This window comes from Melozone crissalis, unplaced genomic scaffold (genome assembly GCF_028551555.1).
Source record: "Melozone crissalis strain CALT ecotype California unplaced genomic scaffold, PUWL_Pcris_2 ptg000247l_1, whole genome shotgun sequence".
Classification (NCBI taxonomy): domain Eukaryota; kingdom Metazoa; phylum Chordata; class Aves; order Passeriformes; family Passerellidae; genus Melozone; species Melozone crissalis.
Genome location: NW_026536006.1, coordinates 598836 through 616959, shown reverse-complemented (window position 1 = coordinate 616959; position 18124 = coordinate 598836). Strand labels below are relative to the sequence as shown.

Here is an 18124-nt window from a genome sequence, read left to right as displayed (position 1 = left end):
AACCATGGAGAACCACGGAGAACCACGGAGAACCATGGAGAAGAGCCTAAGGAATGGGCCACCACGGGTCCAGGCATCCCGCCCTGCAGTCCAAGTGGTCACCCTGGGCTGCCATGTGGATGGGTGACAAGCCAGTCTGCAACCATGGAGAACCATGGAGAGCCATGGAGAACCACGGAGAACTATGGAGAACCACGGAGAGCCATGGAGAACCATGGTGAACCACGGAGAGCCATGGAGAACCATGGAGAACCATGGAGCAGAGCCTGAACGCTGGGCCACCAAGGGTCCAGGCATCCCGCCCTGCAGTCCAGGTGGCCACCCTGGGCTGCCATGTGGATGGGTGACAAGCCATTCTGCAACCACGGAGAACCATGGAGAACCACAGAGAACCATGGAGAAACATGGAGAGCCATGGAGAACCATGGAGAAACATGGAGAGCCATGGAGAACCATGGAGAACCATGGAGAACCACAGAGAACCATGGAGAACCATGGAGAAGAGCCTAAGGAATGGGCCTCCAGGGGTCCAGGCATCCCGCCCTGCCCCTGCCTTACTGGACCACCAGGGGTCCAGGCATCCCACCCTGCAGTCCAGGTGGTCACCCTGGCCTGCCATGTGGATGGGAGACAACTCTGCAACCATTCTCCATTCTGCAACCATGGAGAACCATGGAGCAGATCCTCAAGGCAAAGGACTCCAGCTAGGGCCAAATAGGGCAGGAAGCTTCGTACCCCTCATCAGGGCAAAAAAAGCCTCAGGCCAGTGATGGGTGCCATCCAGCAACTGTGCACAGCTTGTTACCCCAAGGGACCTGGCACCAAGCCACTGGGTACCTTGGTTTTGGCTTGAATGGGAGCCCCGTGGTCCAGGAGGATCTCTGCAATCCTCACGTGTCCATTGCGCGCTGCACAGTGGAGAGGGGTCAGCTCATCCTGGGGAGAGAGGAGGGTTCAGGGGCTCAGTGTGGCATGGAAGGGCAGGGTTCACTCAGCTAGAGGGCTAACAGGGACTTTGTCTGAAAAATAAGGCAAAACCTCAGCTCCCAGGGCACGCCTTTGTAGCCATGCAGCCTTCTCCAAAAATCTGCTCCATCCCCTTAGTACACCAGAGAGCTCTCCCAGTGCCAGCAGGGCGTTTGCAGGGTGAGCACTGGGCACAGGGAGCCCAGGGAGGGAGGTGGCAGTGCTCGGAGTGCTCTCACCTTGGTCCTGGTCTCTATCTGGGCCCCACGGTCCAGCAGCAGCCGCACCATGATGATGTTGCCCCGGCGGGACGCGATGTGCAGGGGAGTGATCCCATTCTGTCAGGAGGAATGAACAGTCTCTCAGGAAGGAGCACTCCCTCCTCCTTCAATGAGGCAACAAACAAAGGAGAGAGGGCAGGGAGAGCTGCATCTCTGCGCAGGAACAACACTGGGAACAGCTTGTTTAACAGGGCAGTGCAGCTATGGCATGCCCTGGCAGCTGCTGCATGGATAAAGAGGCACAGCATCCTCCTCTGGTGCTGGAGCAGCACAAACCACAGTGCCCTCCCTCTCTGCACTCACCTGGGGTGTGAAGTTGACACTGGCCCCACGGTTCAGCAGCAACTGCGCCACGCTGAGATTCTCATAGTGGGCTGCAATGTGCAAAGGGGTGAATCCGGTCTAGGGAGAGAAGGAGGGATCAGCCAGCCAGGCACACGCTCCCTGCTGAAACTAGGGATAAATACAGCACGCCGAGCTGCTGCTCTGCCAGAGAGAGCAGAGGGAAAGCCCCCACCTTGGAGAGGACGTCAGCGTTGGGGTCGTTCTGCAGCAGCACGGCCGCCGTGCGCGTGTCGTCATTGCGCGCTGCGATGTGCAGGGCAGGCAGGCGCACCTTGCCCTTCGTCCCGTAGTTGATGAGGTGGGCAACCACGTTCTCATGCCCTTGCTGGAGAGCCACAGCCAGTGGGGTGAAGCCATCCTGTGCCAAGGAGAAGGGAGAGAATCAAGCAGCCATGGCAGGACCCAGCCATGGGGCTACTACATCAGCCAGGGACTGCATCCCTCAGTCAGGGCCACGGGCTCCTCCCCAAGGGTCTTACTGTCACACCCATCTCTTATGGAAAATCCTTTCCTTAGGATTTTTCCTCCTGAGAAGCTGGGAGGCCTCAGGAACAAAGTGTAAACAATGGTTATCTGCTGCTGTGGGATGCAACAGGTGCATCTGGGATTGGTCTCATGTGGTTGTTTCTAATTAATGGCCAATCACAGCCCAGTCCCAGCCACAAACCTTTGTTATCATTCCTTTCTATTCTATTCTTATCTAGCCTTCTGGTGAAACCTTGTCTTCTTTTAGCATAGTTTTAATGCAATATATATCATAAAATAATAAATCAAGCCTTCTGAAACACAGAGTCAGATCCTCGTCTCTTCCCCAATCCACAAACCCTTGTGACCACGGTCACATCTCACCTCTGTGGCCACGTTCTGGTTGGCTCCATTTTCCAGCAAGAACTTCACAACCTCCAGGTGGTTCTCCTGTGCTGCCATGTACAGAGGTGTGAAGCCTTTCTGCAAACACAGGGCCATGGACATCAACACAACTCTTCCTTGTGTTTCCTGAGTTCTTTGAAGATTTATACCCCCATCAACACCCACTCTCCCAGGTCAGTGAACAGGGGAAGAAGTGTCCATTGTGGGGGTGAAAAAGAAGAAAAAACTGGCAATAGGGGAACAATCACAGAGAGATGGAGCCCACGTATCCAGAAACAAGCAGTGCTTTGTAAGAGTCACCTTATAGGAGACACTGCAGGTATTGTCCCTGGCTTCAGGGACAATTCTGCTATCAGGAAACACCTGAAGAGCTTTCAGCCCTACCAGGCCCAAGGAAGAGAAGCACAGTGTGTTAACTGCAGGGGCTGCTGGAGATCTCAGAGCTTTGCCAGGGAGGCCGCGAGCCCTCCCAGGATAAATTCAGCACTCTGGTATGTGTTCACAGGGATTCCCTCAACAGAGACCCCACTGGTATCTCCATGAGCCTCAGGATCCCTCCACACCATTTGCACACTTGTCTCTTTTCAGGAGCCCGGCAGAGCAGCCCTGAACAAGACTGGAGGGGAAATTGCTGGAATTGATGGAAAGTCCTTGCTGCTGAACAAGACTGGAGGGAAATTGCTGGAATTGAGGGAAAGGGCTGCTGAAATGCCCCAGCTGGGCCCAGTTCCCACCACGAGGACACCACCATCACACACATTTGTGCCTCCCTGTGCCAGAGCAGCTCACCCTACCTGGGACTGTGCATTGACGTTGGCCCCATAGTTCACCAGCTCCCGGACCACGTCCTGCTGTCCAGCCAAGGCAGCGATGTGCAGGGCTGTGTTTCCCTTCTGAAAGACACCACAGAGCAGCCCTCAGGGGCTGAAGCAACCCAGGATGCCAGGGAAAGGTGGGCCTGACATGCTAAAACCCTTTAGAAAGGCATGCAGCTCTCACTGCATGTGCCATCCCTGCTGTAAGCCAACCAGCCACCCTCCCCGTTTTGCTGGCCATGGAGGAACAGAGTGATTTCATCCCTCCCATGAAGTTGCTGGCAGCAGGAGCTGTGTGCACTGTCAGGTGCTGTGAGATGAGCAGAGGGGGGAGGACGGGGGAGCTGAGCTGGCAGTGCTGCAGTGTGCGCCCTGGCAGCCGAGGCATGCCAGCAGATAGCACAGGGATGATGGAAATGCACACACAGGCTCCCCTGGCTCGTGCCTTTGGGTGGTGTGGCACAATGCCAGCTCCTGCTCTGTGTCCTGAGAGCGCCAGGGAGGTGGCAACTGAGCCTCCCCCTGTTCTCACAGCCCTTCAGCCCGTGCTGGAGGCTGCTCCTTTGCCAGCCCTGCTTGCCATCAAGAGAAAAACCACACCTGCTGTGGTGATGCTTGAGAGAACAATATGTTATTTACAGAGCACCAGAGCTCTCCAGGCTTGTGACAATGGGATTGAGGCCATCTCAGGGCCGGAACGTGCGGGGCAGAGCCTGGAGGAGATGCTGGTAAGGCAGGACCAGCCCAGGAGATGCTGGTAAGGCAGGAATAGCCCATGCTGTGGTTTATGCTCCTCCTCTCTGAAGTCCACAGGGGAGAGGCACCTCTCACCCACCAAAAGATGCCAAACCTGTGCCAAAAGCAGAGCCTGGTCCTGGGGCCCAGCCCAGCAGCACTGCCAATGACACAGTCACTCTGGGGGCTTGTCACAGACATGTTTTATGGAAAATCCTTTCCTTAGGGTTTTTCCTCCTGAGAAGCTGGGAGGCCTCAGGAACAAAATGTAAAAAATTATTATCTGCTGCTGTGGAATGCAACAGGTGCATCTGTGATTGGTCTCATGTGGTTGTTTCTAATTAATGGCCAATCACAGTCAGCTGGCTTGGACTTTCTGTCCGAGTCACAAACCTTTGTTATCATTCCTTTCTATTCTATTCTATTCTATTCTATTCTTAGCTAACCTTCTGAGAACCTTTTCTTCTATTCTTTTAGTATAGTTTTAATGTAATATATATCATAAAATAATAAATCAAGCCTTCTGAAACATGGAGTCAGATCCTCGTCTCTTCCCTCATCCAAGAACCCCTGTGAACACGGTCACAGGGGCTGACAGCAAACACCATGATCACTGCTCAGCTCCTGGTGTTCCTGGCAGCGCAGGCAGTGTGCAGAGCTGTGAGCAGCATGGCCAGGCTTCCCTGTCCTTACCTTGGTCGTGGTCTCCAGGACGATCTCCTTGTGCAGCAGCTCCACCACCATTTTGACGTGGCCCTCCTTGGAGGCCAGGTGCAGGGCGTTCAGCCCGTTCTGCAGGGAGCAAAGGTGGGAAAGGGGAATCAGCCATCATCACCTGGGGATGGAGCTCTATGGGGAGCACCCTACTCTGAGCTCCTGTGCTGGGGAAAGTCCAGGCTGGTGGGGTCAGGAGTGATTTCCCTGTCCTTGAGCCCTGCACTGACATCCAGCACCGGCCATGGTGCCACCAAGTGTCACCCTGGTTTATTAAGTTTTTCTAAGCCTTCTGATGTTGACATTCTTGTAGTGAACGCTCTCACACGCTTTCTGTAAATAACTCATTGTTTTGCATTCCTTTATGGAAGAAGAGAAAGTTGATAAACTGTTGGTTTGACCAGTGTCATTGGAGAGGTGGCACTGTCACCCTCCAATCCGCTGTCGCTTTTGGAAAACTATAAATGCTGGAGTCAGAAAATAAACTTCCCTTTTCTTCACCTTGAGAACAGCAGTGTGCAGTTGTGTTTTTTCGTGTCCTATAGCCACAACCAACAGCTCCATGCTGCCAGGAAAACCTCACACAGCTGAGCACTGGGCTGCTGAGTAATGCTGGAGGCTTCTCCATGAGCAAACCATGCAGCCCACGTTGGCAATTTCCTATGGACGGATGGGTGGAACCACAGCTCAGTGTTTGCGTGCTGGAGGCACAGGAGCTGCTTCAGCCCTCCCTGCTCGTGGCACATCCTTTGTGTCTTTGCTCAAGTGACTTTTCCCCTCCTCACAGTCAGGTTTTTTCACTCCTGAAGCACAGAGCTGAGCTTTGTGCACAGTCCAGAGCAAGGACGCACCACAACTGCTGTGTGAGTGCACATACAAACCTTAACCTTTAACAGGTGTGCAGTGAGAATCCCTGCTTAGGGCAATGATTTCATCAAGCAGCAGCCAAATTTAATTATTTAATTCTCAGTAGTTTGTGAGCCTCCAGGCCAGAAGCTGGCTTCTCCCTGGCTTTCAGAGTGCCCACCAGCACCTTGTTCTGCAGCCCATGGTGGGCTTTGTTCCCCCAGATTTCAGCTGCAGCAAACAGAGTAGAGAAGGTGTTGGCTGGGTCACTGGTTCCAGAAAGCTCCCAGAGAGCTCAAATGATTTCTCAGGAACATCTCTGCCCCAGTTTAGCTTGCTTTTTTCCTACACATGGAGCCTGAAGAGCAGAGCACTGGCCAATGCCCCTTTAGCATCCCCAGGCTGTCAGAAGGAGGGGTGCCAGGTCAGACAGCACCCTCAAGGATGATGATGATGATGACTGATGATGATGATGATGATGATGACGTCTACTAAGACAGCTTCTGCTCCGTTATTTCTGCCACTTCCCACATGTGAACAAAAGGGCTGGGATATTTGCTGGAGAAGAGGTTAAATACCTGTGGGCATTTTCACTTTTTCTCCTTGTACCTCACTTCTCCCAGGTGGATATGCCAGGTTTACTCACCCCTACACAGTGTTGGTGCATGGTATAGGGATTCCTGCCCAAATACTCCACCTTCCAACCATGAGTTTCAACTCCTGTTTGGAAGGTCACTTCACAGAAATGCTTCATCCCCACCTAAATATTGGCAGGGGAGCAGGAAAATGCCCAGGGAGGCTCAGTTCCAGCCCTCAGCACTCCAGTTAAACTCAGAACTGCTTCAGGAGTGCTGTCAGACTGCAGAAAGGTTTTCCACTCTTTCTCACTCAAAGCATCATTTGCCCAGAAAAGGAAAAGTAGCTGGAACGTAGCTGAAGAGTCACAGATTCTTTTGCTCAACTCTGATTACAGCACAATGAGCAAAAATCTAAAAACCCACACGCTTCCTTCACACCAACACCACAGTTTCATCAAGCCTCAAGGAAAAAAGGTTTGCTTCCAAGGGGAGATAGGGTGGGAATGCTGTAAAACCCTCAGAACACTGAAAGGCAGTGCTCCCCATCCATGTCTGACCACTCTGAGTCCATCTTTGGCCAAACTCCATTTCTTTGGCAAAGGCACACCTACACAGCCCCAAACAGATAATCACTGATTATAATAACACCTCACAAATCATATAAGTGATAAGTGGCCACAGACATGCAGTTTTTTCTCAGTTACACTCACATAACCAACAAATGGAGAGCAAGACCACAGATGCTCCGCTGCTCCCCCAGCCCATAAAACCTTTTATGCAAAATATTCACAAATAACCTTTTGAATGCTATAAATCTGTGAAAAATCATTAAGCTATAACAAATATCTGTGCAGCAATCACAGAGGACTGTTTCCATTGCTGGCCCATTGGTTCTTCTGCTCCAGGAGCAATCCAGGCTGTTTTGCACGTTTGCTTTGTCCTGACAGCTCATCCGACCCCAAACTGCCACAGGATGTGCACAGTTTGAAAGGTGCTGTATTTTCCTCACTGAATGCTGCAAATAATTCCCAGAAATCCCAGTCAGTAGCTACCAATGTGCCAAATGCAGCCCTGAAGAATAAAACAGAGACTTCACACTTTGGCTGTCCCAACTAAGCTGCCCATCAGGACTGGCCACCCCAACAATGACCATGTCCTGGGCACCCAGGTGCCACCACGATGCTGGTGAGGGTCCTGGCACTCATCCTCATCCTGCAGCTCCTCGATGGATGAGATGGGAGAGTGCTGGAATTGGGGAACATGGAAGGTGAGTGATGGAGACACTGGTGCAGCCGTGGAGGAGGTGGAGTCGGCGGGATGAAGGTCAGATGGCATGTCAAGGTCTCAGAACTTGAGCCAGAATACAGGACTTGTGGGATAGGTCTGACCACATACATCCCTCTTTATTCTATACAGGACATGTGAGGTTGGACCTTTCCCACAGGTCTGATATTCCTCAGGAGGAAACCCCAAAGTGCCATCTAACCTGAGGGAGATGGCAGGAACCAGGGCAGAGACATCACTGAGAGGACAGCCTCATATTGCTGTAGCCACTTTCTTCCCATCAAAGTGTTAAACACCCTCACCAGCACCAAAAATCTGGTTGGGAGCAGGACTTGAAGCTTATCAGTGGAGATAGCTGATGACAGAACATCTCTTTGGTGAAGAAGAGTTCAAAGTGAACCAAACCATCTCTTTGGTGAAGAAGAAGTTCAAAGCCATCATTTTTAGCTTGTGGATGAGTCACCCTGTTGTAATTCTTTACAGAGCCTTTTCCAGAACCCCACACCCCTCTGGGCTAGAGCATTGACAGAACCAGTGGATGTAGAAATTCTCCCTCTCCTCTTGGTTTTGCTCTGGAAATGAGTGAATATCCCCGGTGCACTCTGCCTGCCCTGTGGGACCCTGTCCCCTGTCGCAGACATCTTTTCATGAAAAATCCTTTCCTTAGGATTTTTCCTCCTGAGAAGCTGGGAGGCCTCAGGAACAAAATGCAAACAATGATTATCTGCTGCTGTGGAATGCAACAGGTGCATCTGTGATTGGTCTCGTGTGGTTGTTTCTAATTAATGGCCAATCACAGTCAGCTGGCTCGGACAGAGAGCCCGAGACACAAACCTTTGTTATCATTCCTTTCTATTCTTAGCTGGCCTTCTGATGAAACCTTTTCTTCTATTCTTTTAGTATAGTTTTAATGTAATATATATAATAAAATAATAAATCAAGCCTTCTGAAAAGTGGAGTCAGATCCTCGTCTCTTCCCTCGTCCTCACACCCCTGTGAACACCGTCACAGTCCCCAGTGACTGCTGCAGCACAAATCAGGTCTGAGCTTCCCTTGGTTTGGGGACTGAAACAGATGAGAGTTCCTTTGTGCTGCCTGCTGAGTCAGCCTCCCCAGCAGCTCCACAAAGCAGGGACAGCACACAGCACTCAGCCTCTGCCCCTCTTGCTCAGCCTAAACCCCCTGAACCTGTCCCTGCAGCATCTGCCCCACCTCAGCCTCAGCCACGTGCAGCTGCACAGATACAGAATGTTCTGATGATGATGATGATGGTGGTGGTGATGTGCAAACAGTTCCTCAGCGCCTGCAGCTCTCTGCTCTATTTCTGTGCAGCGTGAGGAGGGCTCATCCTGCCCAACACCTCCCAAACCACCACAACTGGCACTTTGCAAACTTTCACTGCTTGTGGTAAGCTGCAACTTCTAGGAATAAAAACCCCTCAGCACTGCAGGCAAGGGCAATAACCCCCACAAGCAATTTCTGTGATGTTCTTCACTGTGCTGCTCTTCACAGCTGCTCTGCCCTCTGAGAAGCACCTGAGCTTCTTCCAAGTGTCCCATTTGCTTGTCACACTCAAGGAGCCCTCTCTGCTTACCTGCTAATGTCCTTTGCTATGCCCCAACCTGCACATCCATGCTCTTTACAGCTATTTCTGCCCTCCTGGCCCGAAACACAACTGCTTCTCTGGTCAGCCACATTTTCCATTAACTTGAGATAATACCAGAAGCCCCGGGTGTTTCACCTACCTGGTTACAGGTGTTAATATCTACCCCATTCCTGAGGTGATCCAAGGCTTTGTCCAGGTTCCCAGATCTCGCAGCTCTCAAGAAACTGGTTGCAGCATCAGCCTTGGGGACAAAAAAGGAAAAAGAATGAAACTCAGAGCCTGCTTTATTCTCCCCCACCACCAGCACTGTCTCAACTCTTCACTCAGCTGCAGAGAACAGAACTACACAGACCAGGCAGAAAAGGCAGGAAAAGTCACAGTGGGACAGGCTGAGGAGAAAGAAGGGCTGGGAGCTGGATTTAAAATGAAGAGCATCCAGATGATGGGGCAGAAGTTCTGAAGGTTGTCCTGGCACGCAATGGGGACAGCATGGAGGGAGCTCCTGCCACCATGAGAGCCTCTCTTGGCCCAGAGAACCCCCATAACCTGGGCTGAGGAACTGCACTGATGGAGCTGTAATGAACCCACCCCTACCCTCCTCCAGAAGTAATAACAGAGGTGAGCTTGGGCACCAGCACCAGGGAGAACAGCCCCAGCTGAGCACCTCACAGCTGGGAAAGACACAACTCTGCTTTTTGGCAGTGCTTCCCAACTCTCTTTATTGGCAGTGCTTCCCTGCCACACCATAGCCAGCCCAGGCAAGGCACAGCAATACTTTCAGCAACACGACTCAGCAGTGTGAGGCAGCAGATGGAGACGATGGCATGGCTCACTGGCAGCTGGAGAACGGGGTGGAAATGCAGTGATGTGGGTCTGTGGGTCTGGGAACCTGAACTGGTAACTGGAATGTGCCAGCCCAAAGGGATCTGTGCAGCCAAGAGCCACCAGATCCATGGCGTGGGTGTCGCAGATATCTTTTTATGGAAAATCTTTCTTTTAAGATTTTTTTCTTTCTGAGAAGCTGAGAGGCCTCAGAAACAAAATGTAAACAATGGTTATCTGCTGCTGTGGAATGCAACAAGTAGATCCATGATTAGTCTCATGTAGATGTTTGGAATTAATGGCCAATCATGGCACAGCTGGCTCCCTCTCTGTCCGAGCCACAGACCTTTGTTGATTCTTCTTTTCTATTCTTAGCCTAGCCTTCTGATGAAACCTTTCCTTCTATTCTTTTATTGTAGTTTTAATGTAATATATATCATAAAATAATAAATCAAGCCTTCTGAAACATGGAGTCTGATCTACGTCTCTTCCCTCTGTGAACACGGTCACACCATGGGTGCAGCACACACTCCTCTGTCCTCAGCTCCAAGAGAAAATCAGAGCCCCTCTTGTACCATTTACATCAGGACTGACCAAGGGACCTTCTATGCTAGGAAAGCTCCTGTTCTGCCACCCCAAGCCATCCTGTATTGCCCAGGAGCATCCAGGGTTAGGAAACTCCTGGGCAGGAGCTGGAAGCACCACAGAGACAAAAGCACTGGAGGCATAGCAGGGAGGATGATGCTGACAGTCTAAATCAGGAGAGGTTCAGGGCTCCTCTCTTCCCTTCTCTTTGCACTCTCAGATGTTTGAATTGGGGCTCTGGAGAAGCACAACTCAAATGGTTTCTGGCCACCTCCAGCTCATCCTGAGTGCCCACAGCCTGGTTGCAGAGGAGCATCCAGCATTAGGAAGCTCCTGGATGAGGAACTGGATTAGGAGAGGTTCAGGGCTCCTCTCTTCCGTTCTCTTTGCACTCTCAGATGTTTGAATTGGTGCTCTGGATGCCTTCTGGCCTCCTCCATCTGCCTCCCCCAGCCCATCCTTTCTGCCCGACACCCCTACCAGGGAGGAAGGCAGCCTCGCCCTGCTCCTGCTGTAGAGTAAGGCCCACAAAGAGGGTGATCAGGCACAGAGCTCAGGCCAGGCCGCCAGCAGGGTGGCAAGGTGCCATGGGCCCTGTGGGGCAGCCCCTGGGTCACAGGGACAGAGCTGGAGGGCAGCAGCAGCAGCACCCCGTGCTGATCCCATCCCCTCCTGTGCCAGCTGGCTCTGCCTGCGCCCAGCTCCGAGCAGAGCCCCCAGGTTCACAGCAGGGCTGCTGGGAATGCACGGGAGGTACAGCAGGGCTGGGTATTTGGAGGGCTGGGAATGCATGGGAAGCACAGCAGAGCTGGGCCTTTGGAGGGCTGGGAATGCACAGCAGGGCTGGGCCTTTGGAGGGCTGGGAATGCACAGCAGGGCTGGGCCTTTGGAGGGCTGGAATGGACAGCAAACACAGCGGAGCCGAGCCTTTGGAGGGCTGAGAATGCACAGGAGAGCTGAGCCTTTGGAAGGCTGGGAATGCATGGGAAGCACAGCAGGGCTGAGTCTTTGGAGGGCTGGGAATGCACAGCAAGGCTGAGCCTTTGGAGGGCTGGGAATGCATGGGAAGCACAGCAGGGCTGAGCCTTTGGAGGGCTGGGAATGCACAGCAAGGCTGAGCCTTTGGAGGGCTGGGAATGCACAGCAAACACAGCACCTCGGTGCTCTGCTCACACAGAGGCAGAAGGCAGCAGCAGCAGCAGCAGCAGCGCCGCGCTCAGAAATGCACATTCACGCCCTGAGCTGGGGTCCAGCGAGGAAACGCTGACAGCTTCAAGCAACAGGCTGAATGCAAAGAGCTTTTCCAGCTCCAGACACTGCCAGAAGCCTCTGCTTCTCAGGGCAGGACCGACCACAAGGCAGCAAAGCCTTGGAAAATCAAAGCACGGCTCGGCCAGGCTCTGCCATCCGTGGGACACACATGGAGATCTGAGGATTAAAGGTAAAACTCTACATGGCCCTGTAGGAGCAGAGGGGCTCCCAAAGGCCCAGCGCGCCCAGCAGCAGAGACTACAAGCAGAAAGCAAAGCAGAAAAGCAAAGCAGAGGTGTGCGTGGGCACGGAGGAGAAGTGTGCTGAGTACTCACAGCCACGTCTGGACCGGACCTGCCCTTTCGTGCTGCCATAGCCCGGCACTTCGGCTGAAACCTGAGCCTGGTGTCCCCTCTCTGCCTCCTTGGTTATCTACTCCTCAGCTTTGAGAGAGCCAGTGAGTTACATTGCATTCTAGCTAAAAATACAGGCTCCGTCCTCCCTCCAATGCAGACCCTGCGGGGATCGCCAACTGCTAATGGAATTTGTTCATTTTCTCTCCATTACTGTGTCAGACAGGATATTTAATACCGAGGCACCTCCGGAAAGCAAATGTGGCTGCTGCCAGGCGCAGGGAGGGGGTCAGAGCTGCAGGTACCACCTCAGCAGGGGAAAAGCAGCCCCACAAATATGCCCAGGAGGCTGGAAACTCACAGGTACCACCTTGGAGCAGCAGAGGAAAAGCAGCCCCACAGGAATGCCCACAGGTAACTCCTGCCACAGAGGAGAGGGTTTGAGCTCCCTCCACCCCTCTGGATGCCCTTGGAGAAGATGCCAAGGCTGGGACGTGTCAGAGGTGCTGCCTTTTGCTGCCCATGCTCAGCATGAACCTTCCAGAGATGCACTGAGAGGCGCAGGGCATCAGACACCAGCAATCCATCCCATCAGAGAGGATGGAATAGCTCAGCTCAGATAAAAGCAGATCCACATGTTGTCCTCCTTTCTGTCTGTCTGTCTGCCCACTGCTCAGGGCAATCTGCTCCCCAGGAAATGGAAGCAAGTCTGGGTCGCTGCCACCTCCCAAATTTCAGCAAAAGGGACAGCAAGGAGTGCAGACACCTTGTGACCACGGGGAGATGAGCACATGGAGGAGATACACACACACATCCCACTCACCCAGGCACAGGGACACGTTATCAGCACCCTCTGACAGGCACAGAGCTCAGCACAGCACACAGACACTGCCTGTGTGCCCCAGCACACAGAGCAGCTGCTTCCAGATGCAGAAACTGCCTCTGCTGGTTTTCCTTTGCAGAAACTGCCTCTGCTTGTTTTCCCTTTCTTTCCATTCTCCTTTGCCTTCCCAGCAATTTTCCAGGAAGAAAAATTCCAGGGGAGAGAATAAGCTGCCTCACTTGCTGTTTGTACCACTTGCTGTTTGTACCTTTCAGGTGGAATTTGCTAAATCCTAAACACAGGCATCGTGCTCTACAGACATCCAAGCTGTGAAGTGTCAGGGGGCTGCTGACAGCAGTTCCACAGGAGAGAAGCCTCAGATCAGGGCTTTAAGTGCTCCAAGACCTTCTAAAGTCAAAAACTTAGGGCAGCACATCAGACTGTGCTGCTACTCTGCTTCGCTTTCTTTTCCTTCAGGAAAAATCTCCCCGTCTGCTGACAATCTAAATTTTCCCTTTCCCTCTGTCCTGGTTTCAGAGTCAATTTATTCTCATGACACCCTCTCCTGGCCCTGAGGAGAGGCTTCTTCTGCCCCTTTTCCCAGGTTTCCTCCTTCTCTCACAGCAATAATGGAACCACACGAGCCCATTGCATTGCAGCCATGGCCAAGGCTAAAAAGCAAAGAAATCAAACTCAGGATGGATTTCAATGCTGCACTCAGAGGTTTGTGAGCCTGCTGTGTGTCTGGTCTCAGCCAGCTGCTGCTCTAATCTCTCCTAGCAGCTCCTCACACCCAGGGAGGAGCTCCCACAAACTCCTGCTGCTCCTCACTGATAACACAAGGGAGGGTCTCAGCATCCAAGGTGGCCACACTCGGCAGGAGCCCGCTCTGTGTGAGCTGTTAGATGCTGCAAGTCGATGATTTCCAAGCCCAGATGAGTTGTGATGATCTCACGGTGTTTTCTGGGACACAAGGACAGTCAAGGAGCAGCTCCCCACACTGCTCCAGCCTGGCACACACGCACACACACACACACACACACACCCTGCTGCATTGCCCTCTTCATCCTGTGTGCCCACTGTCTCTCCAGCCAAGCTGACACTCGTGGAGCAGCAGACAGCAGGTCCAGCAGGGAATCACCAGAATTCTGGGCAGCCCACAGCGCCCAACAGCCAAATAACACCAAGACTGGCAGCGAGATGCAAACCCTAACCCTGGCACCAATATTGCCGTGGGCATCCTGTCTAGATGCTGTGGAAAGGTCCAGCTCACACCTCAGAGGTCATCCAGCTCCTAAAGCCAGCGTTCTGGAGCCCAAAGTCAGCTCTGCCAGCTGAGGATGTGTCACAAACCCTTGCCAAGGGCAGCAGCCTTTGCCACTTGGTTGGGCATTTCCATACTCACATGGGCTTGTGCCCAACAGTGGGCATGATCCTCACCTTTGAGGCATCATTTCCAGCAGAAACACCAAAACCTCACATCAGTGTGGTGGTTCAACTTTTGAGGAACTGTCCAGCCTAGGAATGTCTCTGGAGGCAGTGCTCATTTGGAACTCGATATCAACCACACAGTTCTGCAGGTGATAACCTCAGTCCTCTCTCATCAGGTGAGAAGAATTTGTCAGGCCTCAAAACACACTAAAAGAGCTGCTAAGATTAGGAGCAGTTAGGGATAACATAGGGAAATCCATAGGAAAATCAGGGAAGAGAGGAAATTCAACTCCAAGTGCTCAGAAACAGGAGCCACGCTGTCTCTCCTGCAGGAACTTTCTCTCCTGTCTCTATTAACAGAAATTGGGCCCTGCAGCAGAAACAAACCCTGCTGGCAGGTCTCTGCCTTCTGAGTAGAAGGCAGCATTCAGCAGAACACAGCATCTCCTGAGAGGCCACAGCAGCACAGCCCCAGGCAGCCAGCCAGCAGAACACAGGGAGCAGGCAGAGACTGCAAACCCAGAAAAAAGAGAAAAGCAAAAGCATTGGGAAAAAAATTCATCTGATGAAAGGATAAACCCAGATGCTTAAATTCTATTCCTTCATCATCCTCACCCTTATCCACTCGAGACAGATAAATCCACATGCCCAAGTTCCACTCTGCCATCACCCTCACATGATTTAGCACAGGTCTTGCAGATAGGAGCCACGATGAGAATCAAGGCACAAGAAATCATCTCTGGAAGGCACCTGCCAGGTGAGTTTGGCCTCATTTCATGCACCAGCCTGAGCAAACCCTTTGTCCATGCTCGTTTCTGCTTGGTGGAGGTTTCACAACAGCCCCAAGAGGGCTGATCCCCAGAGCAGGGTGCAAGGGGGACCTCAACCATCTTGCAGCATGTGAATCAGGGCATGCAGGACGTGGAAGATCTGTTTGCATTCCCGTGCAAAGGATTGAGCTGGAGAAGACACAGCTGGCAAAGGAGAAACCCCAAAGCAGAAGGAACAGGGAAGGAAGGCCCTGGCAGGTTTGTGGGAAGGGAAGCAACCTGTCAATTGGCATTTTTGCAGTGCTGAGGAGAGGGCAAGCTTTCCAGTGCCAGCATCAGGCTGGCCTCTCCACCGTTACATAATCAGGAGTAATGAGCTTGTGGAAAGCCCATTTTTGTGCACTCTGAACAGGAGAGGCAGTTCTGGGCTGCCACTGGTGGTGCAGCTCAGGGTCAAGGTTAACTGAGCAATTTCAGCTGCCTGCATTGCCATTTGTCTCCTTCCTGCCCTGCTCACGGCTCCCCTTTGCTGCCTGGAACAGGTTCAGGGCTGTGGGCAGGGCAGATATCACAAACAGCTTAATCTGCACACAGCAAGGCAGCGAGGAGATGCCCCCAGGCAGCAGAGTGATGGTTCTGATAAGGATCCCTGGAGGGCTGCAGCCTGCAGCTCTGTGAATCCACCTGCCTAATGGATTTCCTAAGGAACACGTTCAGGATCTTGTTCTGTCATTTGCAAACTATCATTTGCAAAATATCACTTGCAAACTATCCCTTTCCCTCTGAAATACAGTGCTGGGTCTCCAGCACCAGTGGGGAGTGAGACAGAGGCTGGTCCAGAGAGCGGAACAGGAAAAGGAGAGCAGAACATTTTCCCTTTCACATTTTTCCTTTCATATAGAGGCAAGAATTAACAGAGAGCACCTGCCTGCTGCCTAATGGATTTTCTAAGGAACACTTTCAAGATCTTGTTCTGTCATTTGCAAACTATAACTTGCAAACTATCCCTTTCCCTCTGAAATACAGTGCTGGGCCTCCAGCAGCACTGGAGAGTGAGACAGAGGCTGGTCCAGAGAGCAGAACAGGGAAAGGAGAGCAGAACATCTTCCCTTTCACATTTTTCCTTTCATATAGAGGCAAGAATTAACAGAGCTGCTGCTCCTGCCAGCTGAGGCCACGCACACCCAGGGGAAAGCTGTCACTCTCCTTTGATGTTAGCAGGAGCCTCTGCTCTCTGCATATCCTGAAAAAGAAAAGCTATTTTTACCTCATCAAAAAATATACAGACTGTGACTGAAGACAATACATGAGAGCTCTCTGCTCAGGCACTACACCTCTGCTAATAGCACCACAACATTTCCAGCTGCCAAGAGATGCAGCAGCAGAGCTTTCTCCCTGCTGCTTTCCTGATGCTCTGCCTTTTTTGGGCCATGGCATGGCTCAGGCAGGTCTGGGCAGTAAATCCTGGGGAGCTGAGAGGGGTCAGGGCAAGGGGGGATCAGAGATGTGCTCTGGTGTCAGTCTGGGACTAACGCACAGCTTCTGGACCTGGCCAGGGCTCTGTCAGTGCCTTCAGGTGAGGGGCTGGAGCCCAGATCACACCATCAGGATCTGCCCTGCTGCCCTGTGCAGAATCTTCCTTTTCTTTCCTGTGCTTTATAAACTGCTCCTGGTTCCTGCAGTCTGCTCTGACTCATTCCCTGCTCATTCCCTCCAGCAGGATGAGTCCACACCTGCTTTGCCTGCATGCACAAAGTGCTTAAAAGGGGTTTTTCTGCATGCTGGGGGGTGTCACAGTACAGCCCCTGTGTCACTGCAGGACACAAAACAACACAAGCACACACTGCTGCTCTCAAAGTGAAGAAAAAAAAGGGAAATTTAATTTCTGTCTCTAAAATTTATAGTTCTCCAAGAGTGACAGCGGATTGGAGGGTGACAGTGCCACCTCTCCAATGACACTGGTCAAACCAACAGCCCATCAAATTTCTCCTCCTCCACAAAGGAACGCAAAACAATGATTTATTTACAGAAAGTGTTTGAGAAAGTTCACTACAAGGATGCCAACATCAGAAGGCTCAGAAAATCTTAAAAACCCAGGGTGACACCCCTGTGCTGTGGCTACCATAGAGTTACTGTCCTGAGCCTGAAGCCAGGCTTGCTTGGGGAAGCCATGCAGGGCAGAAAGCAGTGACAGAAAAGCACCAGAAGCACAGGCCTGGCAATAAATAAATCTCTGCCAGGACATGCAAGCAAAGCCTTTGCAGCACAGCCACCTGCTCCAGAGCAGAGCCAGCACAGCGCTGTGCTGAGACAGAAACACCATCCTGTGCACCTGTCCCACGGCAGGAAGGTGACCACACAACAGGAATCAACATTTACCATCACAATACTGCAAAAACACAACACCCAGGGCATCTCCCTTCTGCCAGTAAAGCAGAGGTGAGAGGGACAAGGCAAATACAGCACAGAGGGGTGTAGTTTCAGTGCCACTGGCTCCAAGGATGACCTTAGGTAAGTTACCAATGTCCTAAGAAGGGCAGCAAACCCTGAGGTCCACTTAGCAGCAGCTGTTTGGGGAGAAGAGGCATTATCTCTGCACTGAAGTTCTTATTACCAGCCAGAATATACCTAAACTCCCTCATGTGAACCATCCTCTCCCCTTTTGCTGCCCAAGGAACCCCTGACCATGCCCAGGTACTCACCCTCAGGCAATGCAAGCATGTCATCCCTGCAGGAGAAGGTCAGCTCACCCTGCACAGCCCGTCTGCAGCTCCCATCAACCCACCAGTGCTGAATGCTGCAGCCAGAACCAAGCATGGGCGGGCTGCGAGGGGTTTATCAGCAGCTGGGCTTGCACCCTATCAGCACTCACACACCTGGCTGCAGGGCAGCGCAACTTCTGTCTGGAGTCTGCAGATTATGGCCCGTCCTACGTCAGGAGCTGGGCAGTGTTTATTGAGTGTCATGCCCGAGCCACGCTTCATAAACACGTCTGTGAGGAGCCCGTGTGCATGAACTCTGCCCTTCAAACCAAGGGAAGATGAAACTA

At 52.2% G+C, this 18124-nt stretch overlaps 1 protein-coding gene across 7 annotated transcripts in view; it reads right to left on the bottom strand.

Moving 5' to 3' along the window:
• The window catches only part of ANK1 (ankyrin 1), a 68816-nt gene that overhangs the window by 29126 nt on the left and 21566 nt on the right, over positions 1-18124 (bottom strand). For 6 of the 7 annotated variants that reach the window (XM_054294421.1, XM_054294424.1, XM_054294426.1 and 3 more), the window contains exons 2-9: positions 9180-9281; positions 4706-4804; positions 3257-3355; positions 2442-2540; positions 1765-1950; positions 1551-1649; positions 1206-1304; positions 838-936 (exon numbers count right to left, since the gene is read on the bottom strand). In XM_054294421.1, coding sequence (XP_054150396.1) covers positions 838-936; positions 1206-1304; positions 1551-1649; positions 1765-1950; positions 2442-2540; positions 3257-3355; positions 4706-4804; positions 9180-9281 — 882 coding nt within the window. Of the gene's footprint in view, positions 1-837; positions 937-1205; positions 1305-1550; positions 1650-1764; positions 1951-2441; positions 2541-3256; positions 3356-4705; positions 4805-9179; positions 9282-17777; positions 17864-18124 lie in introns of those variants that run through there. The other variant, XM_054294428.1, reaches the window with a different exon arrangement.